An 18,851-nucleotide genomic window follows, 5' to 3' on the forward strand; every position below is an offset into this window, starting at 1 on the left:
CCACATTCCCTCCCCTCAGCCAGGATCGGGGCAGGCCAGCTGGACCCCACCCAGGCCTCTAGTTGTTAATAAACACCATTAAATGATGAATAATTTAACATCTCTCTAGTCTATTTGTTTCATTAGCATTCCAGAGTAAAAATAGGCTTCATATTTCTTTGAAATATTAACTAAAATAGGTTTCCCAAATTGGAAACATACAATCAATGCCAATTTTTTTGTTTGTTTTTTTAATGCCATTTGGTTTTAAACAGAATTGTATCTTAATCATCAAGCTGAAGACATAACAAGAAAATAATGACATTGCCACTTGAAGGTCATCTCAGACTACTGTTCACCATGTAATCAGATACCCTTAAATGAACTCTAGCAGAAAATCCAAGGAATTCATGGCTCGATCTAAGCACATCCAGGAAAGTGCTAATACCCTGGATGTAAAAAGGCAACGGCAGTAGAACAGCTTATCTAAACGTTTGGTGATAAAACAATACAGAAGTGGAAACTCCCGTGAAAAGTTTTTTTTTCCCCCCTCTCCTTTTAGTAACAAGATCATTAATACGTTATAGTTGTGTAACACTGTAAAGTTATGAAAAAACGTACTATATGTAACATTTACAGGCACAGGGTTACAATTTCAAGTAACTGAAATTGGCCATCTTACAAATAAGCAATCTACTACAAATGGCTCTTACTACTACCTAGTTCTTAGGATAAACACCGTTATACTTTGAACAGTCACGTGGATACTATAAACGTGGTGCTGCGTATCACTACTGGATGAAATTTCTTGCCTTTCGCCATGATTTCTTCAGTCATTGTTCCCCCCAGTGGGCAACAGACTTTCTAAAAAGTCTGAATCTTCTAAGTACAATCTGTCTGCTGAGCAGTTAATGTGATTGACATCCACCCATCTGTCCACCCCTTCTTTTTTTTTTTAATAAATTTTTATTGTTCATATTATTACAAGTGTTCCTTTCCCCCCCCTTCCCACCCCACCCTCTGCCCTTTCCCCACTCCCCATTGTCCTCATCCATAGGTGCACAGTTTATGTTCAGTCTCTTCCCACATTCCCCTCTCCCCTTTTCCCCAAGAATCATCAGTTCACTCCCCTTCCATACCTCTGATTCTATTATATTCAACAGTTAATATTGTTCATCAGATTTTTTTTTAATTTCCTTGGTTTTTAGATTCACTTGTTGATAGTTACGTATTTGTTGTTCATAATTTTTATCTTTATTTACTTTCTCTTCTGAAAGAACCCCCTTCAGCAATTCATATAATTCTGGTTTGGTGGTGATGAACTCCTTTAGCTTTTTTTTATTAGTGAAGCTCTTTATCTGACCTTCAATTCTGAGTGATAGCTTTGCTGGGTAGAGTATTTTTGGCTGTAGGTTCTTGCTGTTCATCACCCTGAATATTTCTTGCCATTCCCGTCTGGCCTGCATGGTTTCTGTTGAGAAATCAGCTGACAATCGTATAGGTGCTCCTTTATAGGTAACCACCTGCTTAGCTCTTGCTGCTTTTAATATTCTCTCTTTGTCCTTTGCTCTTGGAATCTTAATTATGATTTGTCTTGGTGTGGTCCTCTTTGGATTCCTCTTATTTGGAGTTCTGTGTGCTTCCTGGACTTGTAAGTCCAATTCTTTCCCCAGGTGGGGGAAGTTTTCTGTCACTATTTCTTTCAGTATGTTTTCGATATCTTGCTCTCTCTCATCTTCTGGGACCCCCATGATTCTGATGTTGGATCGTTTGAAGTTGTCCCAGAGGTTTCTTACATTATCTTCAATTTTCTGGATTCTCTTGCCTTCTAGCTTCTGCAGAGGAGTGTCTTCTGGCTCTTTATGTTCCAAATCTTTGACTTGATTCTTGCGATCTTCTATTCTGTTTTTAGGACTCTGTAGAATATTTTTTATTTCAGACAATGTATTCTTTATTTCTTGTTGATCCCTTAGCATTTCTTGTTGATCCCTTTTCATATCCTCATAGGTCTCATTTATTTTATCGGCCTTTTCTAGGAGTCTCTTGAAAAACCCTATGAGTGTGGTTTTGAACTCTATATCCAGTCTCTTTTTGTCCTCCATTTCTTTCGTTTGTGATCTATTTGGTTTAGGCATTTTCGCAGGCAGCTTTCCTGATGGGGGCGGGGTTTCAGGGTGGAGCCTACAGCCTTGGCTTCCGTCAGCCCCGCCCTATGGGACTCCTGAGACTCAGGGTCCTTCAGTACTTGTTGTAAGCACCTCTGAGAGAAAGGTGCCCTCGATTTTCGCCTGCTACCAAACAGTGTAAGCTCTCCCGCAATGGGCCCGAAACTGGGGTTCAGTTCAGTTGGAAGTGGAGTTGGAGGTGGCGTTCAGAGCAGTCTGGAGCCTGTCTCCTTCCCGCCAGGGCAGTCCTACGGCACAGCCGGCCGGCCCTTCTCTGCGCGCTGTGTGCGCGCCTCTGGGACCTCCTTTCGCTGCTTCCCCGAGTACTGCCTTACAGCCCAGCTCCCTATGGATGAGCCTGGGTCCCCAGGGTCTGGCCTAGAACGGGGGTTCAGAGCAGTTGGGGGCCCAGCACAGTCGGAGTGTTTATCTCCTTCCCGCTAGGGAACGCCAGCCAGGCACTCGGCCTCCCTCCTCTCCGGCTCTGTACTCGCCGCGCGCGCCGCGTGTCTCCGTACCTTGGGCTTTTACAGCTCCTCCGCGCTTCCTTCTGGTTTTCTCCTTGCTTCTCGTTGTAGAATTTCCAGTCAGTTGACTTTCCTGTAGTTCTGGGTAATGTCCATTTTATATTTTAGTTGTATTTTATTGAAATTGTTGCGTGCGGCTGCGGCTAGGTGCCTACCCGAGCAGCCATCTTGGATTCTCCTCTTCTGTCCACCCCTTCTAATGCACAAGCCAAACAAAATTTATGCAAGTCAGAGAGAGGCAAAGTTTTCCAGTATTCTTATTTCATAGAGCTCTGGCGATTCCAACCAAATTTTCTGTGATATGAAACTTCAGTCACCTCTGATGGACAAGGGCAGCAGCCCCACCACCAGACAGGCAGCCAACCCAGGAAGTGGCCATGTGGAAGCCAGACTCTTGGGTGGTGCAGTGCCCACATGTGGGGCGTGGGCTGTCCAGGGGTGCTCACAGGCACAGGAAGAGTCCTGGGGGTGCAGTGGACACAGATGTGCCAGGCCGTCAGGCCCCAAAGGGGCGGGCCAGGGTGGGTGAGGATTGGGGCCCAGCTCAGGCAGGCAAGGCCAGGTACCTGCAGCAGCAGCAGCACCAGTGCCAAACAACCTGTTTAGAACCTTTTTGCTAAGTGGCCTTGGGTGACATTGCAGAAAGACCTAGGGATTCCGGGGGCGAGGGAGGGGAGCAGAAGCCATATGAAGAGCTGGGACGAGCCACTGTCTCGTTTCTGCTTGGCCTGTTGCAGGCCAGGCTAGAACACACAGGAACTCAGAAGTTGTGCTGTGGTTGCTGAGATGTTGAATATCCTCCCCAAAAACCCCACGATTTAAGGGTTCTGGTGCTCTCTCCCTTTCATCTCGAAGAGCCCACGAGTAGCACTGAATATGAAAAATGCAACAATTTCAGAGATAAGGCATTATTTTGAAGTATTTTGGGGTTTCCCATAGAAACAGAAACTGTACTCTTACATTAACCTTTATTAGAGGACTTCCCCTCACCCTTGCCCTCCTCCATAATGAATTGGTGTTTTTGTTTGTTTGTTTGTTTGTTTTACTTAGAGACCTACATTTTTGTAAGTGCTTAGGGGTGGAAGGGATGTAAGAATTCCTCAAGTCCCCATCAGTGCAAGAATTGGCATAACCCCATCTCCAGCCTCTCCTGGGGGAACACTACTCCTGGAGAGCATCTTCTCCATTGGAGATCCCTGCTTTTAAGGAGTTTTCTTTGGGTTTAGTCAAAATTTGTTTTCCTGTGGGTCCCATCCATCAGTTCTTACTGTGACCCCTGAGATAATAGATGCCCCTGGTATAGCCCTTATGCCCTTTAGATATTTGAAAACAAAGATCATTGTGTGGTAAGCCCCCCTCCCCCAACCTCAGGTTAGAATTCTCTGGTCCTTCACTCTCCTCTTGGGGGACATGATTGTAGGCGCCTCTCCCATAAGGTCTGTCCCCTTCAGGTCTCTGTGGTTGGCACTTTCCTTTTTAAGGAGTGGCCCCAGATCGGAGCATCATTCCGCTCTCCGGCCCGACCACTGCATCTGTGACTCTGGGTAGAGCCCAAGACAGCCTCACTTAACTTTGTGGTAAGCTACATTTCCATGTCTTTTTTCAAGGGAAATTGTTTCTCCAGCTTGCATTTTATGAGTTCTTCCAATCGAAAGATGTTCCAGTTTGTTCCTGTTAAATTTCCTCTTACGATATTAATCCAGGAAGGCAGCCTGGTTGAAACTGGAGAAAGGCAAACCTGGGTTCAAGTTTGTAGCCAGGATATGAATTGTGTGATGTTGGAACAAATATTTTTCTCCGAACCTCAAGTTCTCGAACGGTAAAAGGAAAGAAACATTCACAACTGGCCTGTCCCTTTCCTACCTTCACCATAGATTGGAAAAACTAAATATGTTCTCAGCCTCCCCTATAGTTATGAGTACCCATATGACAGACTTGGGCCAATGTTTCACAAATGGAAGTTGGCTTTTGTTGGAGGAAGCTTTTGCATTTTAGCTAAAAGTGGTAGTAGCTTTAGCGAGCATTTGCCCTCCTCTCTTACTTCCTGCTAAGAATGTAAAAATGGTTGGAGCTGCAGCCATGGGGGGCAAGCTAAGAGAATCAGACATCCATCTTTGACAGTACCTAACTCCTAAGTCAATACCAATGGTTGTCTTCAGACGTAATATGAGGGGGGAAATCCTATTACCTAACCAGCCAAATCTATTCTAACTATAAGGATCAGAGACTGTAGATTGCTTGATTTCATTTACTTATTATTTATTCCTATTAAGATACATTATTTGGGTGTCATAATCCATTTTCCAGGCTCCAAAATCTCTCTTTAAATCATAATTCTGTTACCCAAACTATTCTTCAGAGCTTTGTGAAACCTACAATCCAATCTAATAAAGACTCTCACGCCATAACAAGATGGCTGCGCCCACAGCGGAGGAGAGGATTCCATAACACAAGATGGCTGTGCCCATATCGAAGTCTGAGTTCCTGCAATGAGCCTTAATGAGCAATTAGCAGGGACCTGAGGCTGTGTGGTGCTGGCTGGGGTAGGGGACCTGAGACTGCGCCCCCCACCCAGCGGGGTTTGACAGGAGTGGGGCCAGCCAGATCTGGATCTAGCCCAAGGGTGTGAGGCAGGTTGGGTTTGGATCTTGCACAATTTTGAGGCACATGTGGATGGGTGGGGACTTGACTCTGGTTCCTGTGGCCCACCCCAGACTCTGACAGGAGGAAGAGTTTCATATATATTTTACTAATTTTCTTTCATCTCTGACACTACTATTATAGAGAAAGGGCAAATAGCAATATTAAAATATTTCCTCTAATTAATTCCCTTTTAATGTGCACGAATTTCGTGCATTGGGTCACTAGTATTTAATAATATTTCAAGTTATCATTTAAAACACTGACCAGGATAAGGCAAAGCAGGACCTCCTTAGCCCATCAATAGAGACCTTTCCCCTTGAATGGGGGGTGTCTGCCCAGCTATGGGTCTGCCTCATTATGCTAGAAGTCCACCCATACTTCATCTTTGCCCATGAAGCTCATGAGATGCCCTCACCTAACTTGTAGTGAAACAAAAATTGCCTGAACTCCTGGAGTGTCTTCATGCACTAGTCAAAACCCCCTTTCCAAGGAAGTGACAGCAAGCAGCAGCAGTGCTGGGATGTGTGGGGTCTTGGATCCACCCTTGCACCATTCTGCTGTAGAAGGATGCGGGATGTGGAGATGGGCCTTGTGAAGAGACTACCAGGAGTTTAGGGATTTTATTTTATTTATTTAAAAATATATTTTATTGATTTTTTTTTTTTTTTTTTTTTTTTACAGAGAGGAAGGGAGAGGGATAGAAAGTTAGAAACATCTATCAGCTGCCTCCTGCACACCTCCTACTGGGGATGTGCCCACAACCAAGGTACATGCCCTTGACCGGAATCAAACCTGTAACCTTTCAGTCTGCTGATAGACCAGATCCGGGACACTCAGGGCAAACCAGTCGCTGATAGACCTGATGCTAGACCTTTATCCGCTGATAGATCTTTCAGTCTGCTCAGTATCCACTGAGCCAAACCGCTTTCGCTAGTTTAGGGATTTTAAAGCACTTTCAGTTCTGAAGGGCACAGGGTGAAGTAATAACCTTTTAACTATCCATCCGTGTTTATTCAAATTGGTTGCCCAGGGCTGCTTTTAACAGTTGAATCAGAGGCCAACATACCCAGCTGAGCATTCCTCTTTTGCTTAAAGTAATTCTTTCTGGACCCAAATCTCTTGTTGTCATTGGCAGAGTCTATTGCCTTTTTGTGACCTAAAGCTTCCTAAAGGCCTTGGCTCCATAAGCCCTTCAGGTGCTGAGGGCTATGTAGCAGCTTGGTTTTGTCTTAACTCTAGACATCACCTGGACCTGTCGGCCACGAGTCAGGCAAACTTGTTTCACTGGATTGATAGCAGGGTCCTGGGCCCAGTCTACAGGTCAGAGTGGGCACATCTTTCCCCCTCACTGCCAGCTGACCGAATAGGGATAGGTATTTGACTAAAAACTGGCTCAGATGTTTTCTCCTAAAGCTTCATATGGGGCTAATGGAGGTTGTCTCTGTGTAAGCTTGGGAGTTGCGGGCCAGCCCTTTCCCACCTCATGTGGACAGAGTAGCAGAAACAATTGGTCTCTTAGGGGAGCACACAACACAGAAATGGAGAGCTGCAGTTCCTCGTCCACAAGTCCAGGATCTTCCCATGGCTCAATTGTTTCTATTTTTGGGTTCCATAAGACACCACTTGTGCTCTTAATACATGTTTGCTGTTGCTTAAGCTAGCCCATTGGTCCGTTATTTCCAACAAACTGAAAATACAGGGTATAACACTGAGGTAGCCCTCAATTTAAATAATAACAATCTGTTATACTGACTCCAGCCACCTGCAGCAAAGAAGCAGGGTAGGAGTGTGTATATGGGAACTGCTTTTCCTAGAGGGAGCTGGCAAACAGTGGATATTGGAATTAAGCTTATGTCAACATAGTCTCATTCACTCATACATAAAACCAATAGTTAACTTATTATTTCCACAAATAGTAGTAAGACTTCAAATGTTTAAATAAGGGACCTGGGGCCATAGAACAGCAATGAAACCCAGGATGCCAACCCAGCCAAATTTTTTTTTAATGTGGCAAATATAAAATTTACCATTTTAACCATTTTTAAGTGTACACTTCAGTGGCACCGAGTACATTCACAATGTAACCATACCACTATTTCCAGAAAAATTTTGTCACCCTAAACAGAAACTCTGTCCACCCCAGGCTCTAGTTATCCTTTTTTTTTTTTTTTTTTTAAATCCACAGCATTTATGGATTACATTTTAATTTTAAATATATTTTATTGATTTTTTACAGAGAGGAAGGGAGAGAGAGAGAGAGAGAGAGAGCTAGAAACGTCAATGAGAGAGAAACATCGACCAGCTGCCTCTTGCACACTCCCTACCGGGGATGTGCCCGCAACCAAGGTACATGCCCTTGACTGGAATCGAACCCGGGACCTTTCAGTCCGCAGACCGATGCTCTACCACTGAGCCAAACCGGTTTTGGTGCCCTAGTTATCCTTAATCTACTTTCTATCTCTATGAATTTACTTATTCTAGGCACCTCATGTAATTGGAGTATTTTTTTCTTTTGTTTCTGGCTTATTTCACTTAATATCTTCAGGCTTCATCTGTGTTGTATGTAGAATGTGTATTAATGCATCATTTCTTTTTAGTATGAAATAATATCCCATTGTATAGCTATACCACATTTTATTTATCCATTCGTATGTTTTGTTGATGGATAGTTGGGTTGTAGCCACCTTTTGGTTATTGTGAATAATGCTGCTAGGAACATTAGTGTTCTGACTTTTTTTTTTAAACACTAAGAAAGAACCCAAACTGAATTAAGGGGTGGAGAATAAAAACAGGTTTCTTATGCCTCTGTACTATCCTCTCAAAGTGTTTATCTCCCTCTGAAGTAATTGCCTGCCTAACTTTGAACTGCCCACTACATTGCAGACATTCTGAGTAGAGCCACGTCTCCCACACTGGTGGCTCACTGAGTGCTCAACCCAGTTAAGCTGAACTCCACTTCCCAGCATGCCCCTCCTGAATGGTGGTGGTTAGAGTGGAGCAGGAGGAGACCCAGAAGATCCTTGTGGGAGGAGGGAAATAAAGCAGCAGCCATTTTGAAGCTCAAATTGTTGCTTTTTTTGCTGGATCACTTCAGCTTCCCCAACTCCTGGCCAGTGTCTCTGTAGGACCCATACCACCAACATCAGAGGAACAAGAGCCCACACAGATTTGTCTGTCTCCATGGGCTTGTGCTTGCGAATTCTAGCTTGTTTTTGCCCTCCTGTCCCCAATTCACTTCCATTTATCCTTCCTGTCTGCCTGTGGGCTTCAGGCTCCAGCATCAGATGCAAGGACAATGTCTTACAGAGACTGCTTAGCCAGCTCCAATGATTGTAGCTAGTCTCTTTCTCTCTCCATAATATTTAATACTAGAGACGGGGGGGGGGGGGGGGGGAGGGGGGAGGAGAGGAAAGAGGGGAGGGAGGGGGGATGTTTCTCAGCCCAGCTTGCACCCTCTCCAATCTGGGACCCCTTGAAGGATGCCCGACTGCCAGTTTACAGGAATCAGGCCTATACCAGCAGTCAGACATCCCTCTTGCAATTAGGGACTGCTAGCTCCTAACTGCTCATCTGCCTGCCTGATTGCCCCTAACCACTCTGCCTACTGGCTTGCTGGCCTCCAATTGCTCCCTGCCGCCAGCCTGCTCATCCTCAAATGCCCTCCCACCCTGCCAGACTGATCACCCCCAACTACGCTTGTGCCAGTGTGTTTGCCCCCAACTGCCTACTCACCCCCAACTGTCCCCCCTGCTGGCCTGCTCACTCCAAACTGCCCCCCACCCGCTGTCCTGATCACCTCCAATTGACCCTCACTGATGGCCTGCTAGCCCCCAACTGGCCCCCCTGTTGGTCTGCTTACTCCCAACGGCCCCGCCCCCCACCAGCCTGATCACCCATAACTGCTCTCCCCTCTTGGCCTCTATCTCTGCCCCGCCACCATGGCTTTGTCCATAAAAACAGAAGGTCTCCCAGTCTAATTACCATATTACCCTTTTATTAGTATAGAGGCCTGGTGCATGGGTGAGGGCTGGCTGGTTTGTCCTGAAGGGTGTCCCGGATCAGGGTGGGGGGTTCCCTTGGGGTGTGGGGCGGCCTGGGAGAGGGGACTGTGGTGGTTTGCAGGCTGGCCATAGGGTGAGGGTCTCCGCTGGGGAGCATGGCCAGCATGGGTGAGGGGCTGAGGGCTGTTTTCAAGCTGGCCACACCCCCTTCAGGGTGGGGGTCCCTGGCCAGTCTGGGTGAGGAGCTGATGGCTGTTTGCAGGCTGACCACCCCACCCCCCCAACCCAAGCTCCCAGTCCCTCCTTTTTTTTTTCTTGAGTGACTCCTTGAGCAGAGGCCAGTGCCAGCTGGAAGCAGGTATCTGGGATTTATTTATCTCTTATAATTGAAACTTTTATAGCCTTGGGCAGAGGCCAGAGATGGCTAGGGAGGGTAGGAAGCTTGGCTTCCTCTATCACTGGAGGCAACCCAAGACTCCTGCTTATTCCAGCTCTGGGGCCACCACTATCTTAGTTGGGTTAATTTGCATACTCACTCCTGATTGGCTGGTGGGTGTAGTGGAGGTATGATCAATTTGCATGTTTCTCTTTTATTAGTGTAGATCCTGCTTCTTGGATCAAACCATAATGGGTACACACTCATTTATCAACCAACAAATGTTAACTGATAATAAATACTGAGCAGCTATCAATACTATGCACCAGATACGAGGTTCTAAGAGCTGGGGGAAGAGTAGTGAATAAAACAAAGTCCCTGCCAGCAGGGATCTCACATTTACTGTTGTACTTCCAAGACACAACACACTGCTGCAAGAGGGGTTCTAGTGTTGATCCTATTAGCAGTTGTGTGACCTTGGGTCAGAATCCCTTCATCTCTCCACACTTTTTTTATTAGCAAGGTAGGAAGACTAACCTTCCAGCCTACTTTTCGTGTAAATGCAATTAAAGCAGAAAGCAGTTGAAAGACATCTGAGAAATACATAGCTCTAAAAAAATAAATAAATAAATGAAGCCATGAGACCCCAAAACCAGTCCAGGATATTGTCATAATCTTTTATTATGTATCAAATTGTCTTCAACATAAGTTACAATCTGATTAAATTTGATAGACATTTTTTTTTAAATCTATTTAAAGAAAAAAAAATCTCTTTATGTACAATATCTTTTGTCTAGAGTCTAGCAAATATAGTACCTTTCATTGCAGGATTTCTGCCTAACATAATAAGCAAAAACAAACGACCAAAAATTATAAGCCAAAGCAAAACAAGTCCCTCAATCTTTCAACTATCCATATGAATAAAGCATTAAAAAGATAAAAAAGAATAACATTTTTTATTGTTTATAATTGCAGAATGAATACTAAAAGTTAGTGGCAAAAAAGAAAAAAAAAAGAAAAAAGAAAAAACAACAAAAAAAATAACAACAACAAAAATAAAACCCCAGGAAAATAACCATCTATCTTCAGGGGTAAACTTTCCTGCTCAGGAATGAATGCACGCTGACTCTAGACCATCTCTCGGTTTCTTCGGATAGCACAGCACAGGATCATACTGAAGATCATGCCAAAGATCTGGAAGACAGGGAGGAGTAGGAGGAACAAAGTGGCTTTTGATGAGGGAAAGACATGAATCATTCAGACCAAGACAAAGGACTAGGACCGTGGTAGGCAAACTGTGGCTCAGGAGCCACATGCGGCTCTTTGTCCCCTTGAGTGTGGCTCTTCCGCAAAATACCACGGCCTTGGAGAGTTTATTTGAAGAATGGAGTTAGAAGAAGTTTAAATTTTAAAAATCTCGCTCTCAAAAGAAATTTCAATCATTGTACTGTTGATATTTGGCTCTGTTGACTAATGAGTTTGCTGACCACTGGACTAGGAGAATCAGAGGCCAAATGAATTAAATGTCAAAGCAGGGAAGTGTAGGCTAGATCAGTGTTTCCCAACCTTCTCTCATGATGAGAATCACCTGGTGGAGTTGTTAAAACACAGATTCCTGAATCCCAACTAAGAAGTGCTAAACTAGAATCTTTGGGAACATATAGGTAAAATTGTATACTTAACTAGTGCTCTAAGACAGATTTTATATACAGAGCACTAAGTTAGGTATGCAATTTTACCTATATGTTCCCAAAAATTCTAGTTTAGCACTTCTTAGTTGGGATTCAGGAATCTGTGTTTTAACAACTCCACCAGGTGATTCTCATCATGAGAGAAGGTTGGGAAACACTGGGCTAGATAATGGGAGGGATCACTGACAGGTGTGATTCCGAGAGTCTGCAGCCACTTGCTAATGCAAGTAACTTCCCTGGGTGAGACAAATACACTCAGAGCTAAAATGAATGGTCATATTTAGATATTCCCATAGCTGGAACTTTCGCTTCCACCTTTGTGTTTTTGCGAGTTTTATATTCTATTTTAAAAGGTATGGGGTTTTCTCTTTTACTGAAAGCTGTGCCAAGCTTTTCTAGATGCAGATGAGAGGTATCAATAACCATTTAGAAAGCAAGCAATTCTCCTTTGGAGTAGTCTTGTGAGGGGCAGACGAGGGCTCAGTGTCCCTTGAAGAGTTCTCATAATGCCCTACTGGGGGAAGAAGGGAAGACCTCAGGGGACCTCATCGACCCTTGATGGTTCCTGGGAGCTGATTACTACAGAGTACACTATTTGATGCTTTGGGCTGTCCACCCTGGATGCCTTTCAGACTACAGAGGGAGATGAAACAATTCACATCCATGTAGCTTTTACTGAACTACTTTTTTTGGAGAAAGAAGTGCAGGCTCATGATGAAAACATGTTTCAAAGATCATCCCAGGATAACTAGCAGGTCTGGGGTGATCCAGACCCTTGCATGGTCCGTGGACCAGAAGCAGTGGCTTCACCTTACATTTACCCCTGAACCTCAGTGGTTCAGAGAGTGGATTTGAACACCAAGGTCAAATCCCAGAAGCTTCACTCATGAGCTCAGAGACCTTGATCAACTTATTCAACCTTTCTGTCTCTCTGTCCCTTAGTCTCTGACACGGGAATGTTAAGAGTTCCACCTCATAGGTACGGTGAGGATTCAATCAGCTGGTAAATGTGTTAGCACCTAAGATAGCGTCTGGCCAGAGCATGCACTTAATCAATGCTAACTACTAAGAAGATCCTTTCCCCTCCAAAACCCCAATGTCCAGGACACTCACCATCACCACAGCGATCCCGATGCCCACAGCGCCGATGATGTGGAACTTGTTGTGGAAGACCTCTTTGATGGCCTCAGGGCAGGACTGAGGGGGGAAAACCAAGACCCTGGTCACACACGATCTCTGCTCACACCTCCTTCCTCCCACAGAACCCGTTTCACACCCAGAGCATTGGTGGTTCCAGGGATAGGGGAGGGGACAGGAGTGTTCAGGTATCTTGGTTGGTGGATAGAAAGGAGAACCGAGAGAGGAATAGGAGGTGGGTGCCACATATTTGGATAAGAAATCACAGAAGAAAGAGGGGTAAGCCCTGCTGTGGGTCTGTTTCTTATCTGGGTTACATCTTGTTCTTCTGGAGTTTGGACATTAGCTCTCGTTTACAATCTTGAGCCATTTGCAAGTCTACAAAGCAGATGTCTAGGACTCGGAGCACACCTGACCCTGATGCCTTGAGTGCTGGGGGAGGCTAGAACATGGGGCAGCAATGGGCAGTTCCAGGTGCCAAATCATTGCAGGCAGCTAGACACACTTTGCTGTTTCCCTGGTCTGGCCTTTGTTTTGCTGCCATTGGGGACACAGAAGACACACCAAGGCAGGGGAGAAATGAGGTGGCTACCCTGGGACCTTGCAGATGGAAGACATATTTGTGAAGCACTTAGATGACTGTCCTTCCAGAACGAGAGGGCAGATTTCACTTCTACCCTTATGGGATCTGCCCAGAGCAAGCGGGCAGGGGCACAAAGATCTTGCTCCTCATGCTTACCTTCACGGTGAAGGATGTGAGTGTATCCTTCTGGGGGCAGATGTCCGAGATGAATTGTTCCACTCCCCCAGCCACACCACAGCAGTTCAACTGGGGAGAGAAGGGCAGGGATGGGGTAAGAGAAACAAACACAAAAGTGATTGAGATAGAGACGCACTGGTCTGGGGACAGCAAATGCCATGTGCACATGCTCTGAGGATGCAAAGACGACGTACCGCGGCGTGGATGGCTTTCAGTGTTTCCCGCTGGGGCTCGTCCTTGTTTTTCAGCTTGTTGTAGGTGTCCGTGTAAAAGTCCTGGAGTTCCTTAATCACCTGTGATGGACCAACAGAGAGAGAGAGAGAGAGAGCAGCAGAACAAATGAACAAATGTCACTGTTCCGTCTTCTTCACACTCAGCCAACAAATGCCCGTGCTCAGGAAATGTTACTGAGCAGACTGTCCCCATCCCTATTCTCCCCCTCTCCCCTGTGCCATCTCTGGGACCCCTCGCTCTCCTCCCATATCCTCTAGGAACTCTGCGCCAGTCATTTCCCCTTCTCCTGCACCTAAGGTTGGTCCTTTTAGTCCCACTCAGCTCCTTACCTTCTATCTATGAACAAAATGTTGTCTCTTCAACTTAAACAAAACACAATTCCTGATCTGGTTAGTTCCTCGGGTTTCTGTCTTTCTATATTTCTTCACTCAGAGGCTGTGCGACTTTTGGCAAATTAACCAAGCCCCTCCCTCTGTATGTCACTTTCTGCATCTTTAGGGCGGAGATTGTATTAATCCCTATCCGAGAGATTGCTGTGAAAATTTCAATGTGACATTACATGGTAAGCTCCTAGCACAGTGTCTGGTACAAAGTAAATTTGGGATAAGTATTACCTATTATAAAAGAAAGACGATGTTATCATCCTCCTGTAACTGGGTTTGTCCCAACTTCATGGGTGCCTATCTCTTGGTCCCCCCAAAACCTACAATATCAATAAACTGACCAACGTCCAGCCTTCCTCCTTCAGTGTTTCTCATCACTACCCCCGCTTAATTCCGGGACTGTGGCTTCTATCATCTGACTCATGAAATCATTCTTTTTTCTTTTTTAAAAACGGGGTTCCCTCATCTAGTGTCTCTCTGCTTTCCTCCCTCCTGCTCAACACGAAAACACAGTCCTTCTAGAACATTGTTCTGGGTGGCCATCCTGGCCCCTGATGCTTTGGTCTCCCCAAGGAGCCCATGCTCAGCTGGGTCAGGCCCTTTCTTTGCTGGGATGTACCCTGTCTCCCACCAACGTTCCTCCTGAAATCTTCTCTCTCATCCAAGGTTTGGGTCAATGCCCTCTTCTCGAGGAATGGGACTTTTGGATATAAGTGACTCCTGTGACACTTATCAAACGCATGTCTGTCTGCCACACTAGGTGGCAAAGCTCCTTAAAAGTGAGAGCAACAGCCGAAATCGGTTTGGCTCAGTGGATAGAGTGTCGGCTTGTGGACTCCAGGGTCCTGGGTTCGATTCTGGTCAAAGGCATGTGCCTTGGTTGCGGGCACATCCCCAGTGGGGGGTGTGCAAGAGGCAGCTGATCGATGATTCTCTCTCATTGATGTTTCTAACTCTCTATCCCTCTCTCTTCCTCTCTGTAAAAAAATCAATAAAATATATTTTAAAAAAAAAATGAGAGCAACAGTTTGTGCAGTGCTCGACTCATGTTTATAGTCTAGGTAAAAGAGCAAGGGCGCACAGCCCAGAAAGCCGTGTTTCCCTAAGGTGTTTCCCTAAGCTGTCTTTTCCAGAAGAATTGGGGAAGGGCTGCCGAGGTGTGAGACACATACACAGACACCCGGGCCCAGTGACTATTTCCTGAACATCTACTTTGTGCCAACACTGTTTGGGGAACTGGAAGCAGTGGTTGGCACAGTACCACCCAGGGTAGCATAAACGCTCACATTCCCTGCCCTGGGGAAGCTCACGTTCTGAGGGCATGTGGGAATGTGGTGAAATAAGAGGCGCGATGAAAGCTGACCAAGGTGGGCAGCCAGGACAGCCTTCCACAGGCATCACCCCTCACCCACAAACTCCCAAACCCGAACCACCGGAGGCCCTGAGATTTTACAGAAACTACTCACCTCATCTTTGTGCTGATATCCCCACACGGCCGCAGCTACTTCAAGGGCAAATATCACCAAGAGGAAGACAAAGAACTAGAAGGTAAAAAGGGGGTGGGGTGAGGAACAATCTTAGCCAACCAGAAAGATAAAAGGTATTCTGGCAAACAAGGAAGAACAGCAATTCTCTGGGACTAGGCACCTGGGGACACAGATGGAGCTGTTCACAGAAGCTGGAGAGCGGAGAGAGTTAAGCCCGGGCGAGGAAGGAAAGCTGCAGCAGGGAAGGCCTGGGCACAGGGACCCCCACACTGATATTCCTGAGGAGTTAATGAGGAGCCAATGGTAAAATACCACTGCTCACTCACAGAGCCACAGAGATTTGAGGAAATAAGTGAGAACACTCTGGAGTTTGAGGAAAACTGTAACAAGTTTTTGAAAAAAGAGAAGGCACAGATACCTGTGGATTCAGGGAAAGAAAGCAAAAGGAAAAAAAAAAAAAGTCCTGGCATTTAGTCACCTGAGGGAAAGTGATAAGATAGACTCCAGAGAGGAAGAGAGGGAGGCACCACCATGGGGGAGAGGATAAGACAGATGCCTGGCCAGGAGGCTGGGGTAGGACCCTGAGGGGAGGGACCCTGGGGGGCGCAGAGGACAGCTCATGCCCTTGGGGTATCCTGTTTACCTTACCCTCCTCGCCCAGCTCCACCCACCTCACCCCACCCCACCCCACCCCATCACATCTGTTCTATGGGGACTTCCCAGGCAGGGGGCCCTGGAGTGAGTGTGGGGAACACAGAAAGAATACTCACCAATCCCAGCATGCACTGGGACTCCTGCACAGCCCCACAGCAGCCCAGGAAACCCACCAGCATCATGAGGGCACCAGCTCCAATCAGAATATAAACTCCTGAGGAGAGAGCACAGAGGACAAGACACAGAGAGATTAGCGTGGAGGCTCAGCTGCTTCCTGCGGTTCCATTTTCCCTCTCTATGATGTGCTCGCTCCGTGTCTTTGTCACCCTCCACCTTTGCTCTCAAGCTCCTTCCCACCAGTCTCTCTTCTAGGACCCCAGGGCATCAGGTCCTCACTCCTACCTTACCCTCAACCTTACTAGAAGGTGCCTTAACTGGGGCAAAGAATACCCCTGGGACCCCCAGGTTTTACAAGGGGTTTGGAAGGACACAGACTGGCCTAGTCTGCCACCTGTTTCCAGCTGGATGAATGAATCCACTTATGCCAATGAAGACAGACCCTCCTCCCAAACTCCGGGTAAATTCCTGGGACTCTGATGAGCCCCTGCCAGCCTCTACCTGGCAGAAGAGGCTGTCAGGGCAAGCTTCCAGCAGCAAGGGGCTGTGCACACAGCAGCCAGCCCTGCCATGGGTGGCAGCGAGGCATGCACAGTTAGTAACACCCAAGGGCACATGTTGGCAAAGGCAGAGCAGCTTGCTGTAGTGTAGAGAAGATAGGCCTGGGGTCAGGAGACCCTTGACTGGGTCCTAACTCTGCTACTAAGTTTTGTGTGACCATGGGTAAGACACGTTCCCTCTCTGGGTTTCAACTTCCTTGTCAGTAAAATGAGAGGACGGCGATCTTGCGGTTGCAATTTGGTTAAGGGTGAAAAGGCTCAATCCTCTTGTTAAAGGTGGGTCGTGAGTGATGCATTCTAAGCCTTCAATTTTAGTGACCAATGGAGAGGGGGCGATGAGAAGGGCAGTGTCTTTTATAATTTCTGACTATGCCCAACAAAAGGCATATTCCTGGGATGGGGGGACCCAGTGGAGCAATACTAGCCCTAGTCACCCCCAGGGAATGCCCAGAGGGGCCCAGGTTGCAGTTATATTCTGGAGAAGTCACAGCTGTTCTTTAGGAACCACCCCCTTCTGAGTCTCCCCCAGTGGACCCCATGGAGCATTTCTTTTTATTTTTAAAAAATATTTTTTATTGATTTTTTTTACAGAGAGGAAGGGAGAGGGATAGAGAGTCAGAAACATGGATGAGAGAGAAACATTGATCAGCAGCCTCTTGCACACCCCCTACTGGGGATGTGTCCACAACCAAGGTACATGCCCCTGACCGGAATCGAACCCGGGACCCTTCAGTTGGCAGGCCGACGCTCTATCCACATAAGAGCCAAACCGATTAGGGCCTCAGGGAGCATTTCTAACTCTGAAGCCCAGAACGTTTGCGTTTGAGAGTGGGCACTGTGACCCTGGAAATGCCACCTAATCTCTCTGTGCAGCACTTTTCTGTCTGCAAAGCAGGGATGGTAATGTCCACCACGAGGTGGTTGTGAAGATGAAGAGACATGTCGTCAAGGTGTGCACAACACATTTCAGCTACTGTTAATTTTAAGAATGCAAAGGATGGGGGACAATTATGAATCATGATGGTGAATTTTCACATACTTGCTGATCCCTCCCTGCTAACTGGGAGCAGGGCGACTTTCTTGAAATAGGGGCTGAAAGGGAAGGAATCTATGATATTTCCACACAATACACAACGGGACACTGCAGTGAGAACCCTGGGCAGGCGCCACTGGTCCACATCTGGACCCCTATTACGAGGGCGAGGCTTTGCAGGCAACAAACCGTGCAGTCTGAAGCTCACGGGCAGCACCTGCAGAACGCACATAAGGGAGCATTTGTGTCTCTGCCCCCTTTGCCCCACATCTGTCGTGATGTCAAGTCACGTGGGTTTACTGGCAAACCCCTCTGCTGTGTGAATATGGGTATTGTTCCTGTGCATGCCTGGCTCAGACTGGGCAAGGGGACAAATGCAGCTTGTCCTTGAGTCAAGTTCCATCCTCCTGGGCAGTCTCATACTGCGGGGCCCAAGCCCGTGCGTCTGCTGAGGCCGTGACATGGCCTCAGCTTCTCCCCATCTTATCGGGACAAGAAAAGGAGGACGAGTCACTTCTCTGAGCTCCAAAACAGGGACTGAATAAACAGGGATTATTAAGAGATCAAAAGGATTTTCAAACACACGAAATCTGTTGAGTGGGAATGAACAGACAGACATGTTTTCTCTAAGTCCAGATCCCAGTTGGTAGGCCTGGAGACGCTAGCAGAAGTCGGAGAGTTGGGTGAGTAGCATTAGGGAGTTGTGACAGGGAAAAGCATTTCTAGTGCAGAGAGATAGGTAGCTAGAGAGAAAGAAAGAATATTCTCCTAGCCGAAACCGGATAGAGCATTGGCCTGCGGACTGAAAAGTCCCAGGTTCGATTCCGGTCAAGGGCATGTACCTTGGTTGCAGGCACATCCCCGGTAGGAGGTGTGCAGGAAGCAGCTGGCTGATGTTTCTCTCTCATTGATGTTTATAGCTCTCTATCCTTCTCCCTTCCTCTCTGTAAAAAAATCAATAATATATATATAAAGAATATTCTCCTAATGGAGAATAAGAAATATTCATTCTTGGGCTTAGCGGATGAAGACTTTAGGACAAAGGGTACTGATGGCTTTAAGTCTTGCTCAAGCAGCTGCAGATCGGGGGTGTCTGGGCTTCAC

General features: G+C 46.5%; 1 protein-coding gene across 1 annotated transcript in view; it reads right to left on the reverse strand.

The window, feature by feature from the left end:
* Window positions 1–10,354: 10,354 nt before the first annotated feature.
* The window catches only part of CD9 (CD9 molecule), a 34,208-nt gene continuing 25,711 nt past the window's right edge, over window positions 10,355–18,851 (reverse strand). The window contains exons 3-8 of the mRNA XM_084878467.1: window positions 16,154–16,251; window positions 15,363–15,437; window positions 13,474–13,572; window positions 13,259–13,348; window positions 12,496–12,579; window positions 10,355–10,885 (exon numbers count right to left, since the gene is read on the reverse strand). Of these exons, the coding sequence (XP_084734593.1) occupies window positions 10,820–10,885; window positions 12,496–12,579; window positions 13,259–13,348; window positions 13,474–13,572; window positions 15,363–15,437; window positions 16,154–16,251 (512 nt within the window). The 3' untranslated portion in view covers window positions 10,355–10,819. The remainder of the gene's footprint in view (window positions 10,886–12,495; window positions 12,580–13,258; window positions 13,349–13,473; window positions 13,573–15,362; window positions 15,438–16,153; window positions 16,252–18,851) is intronic.

The sequence above is a fragment of the Pipistrellus hanaki genome, assembly GCF_964339955.1.
Source record: "Pipistrellus hanaki genome assembly, chromosome: 3".
NCBI classification, from domain to species: domain Eukaryota; kingdom Metazoa; phylum Chordata; class Mammalia; order Chiroptera; family Vespertilionidae; genus Pipistrellus; species Pipistrellus hanaki.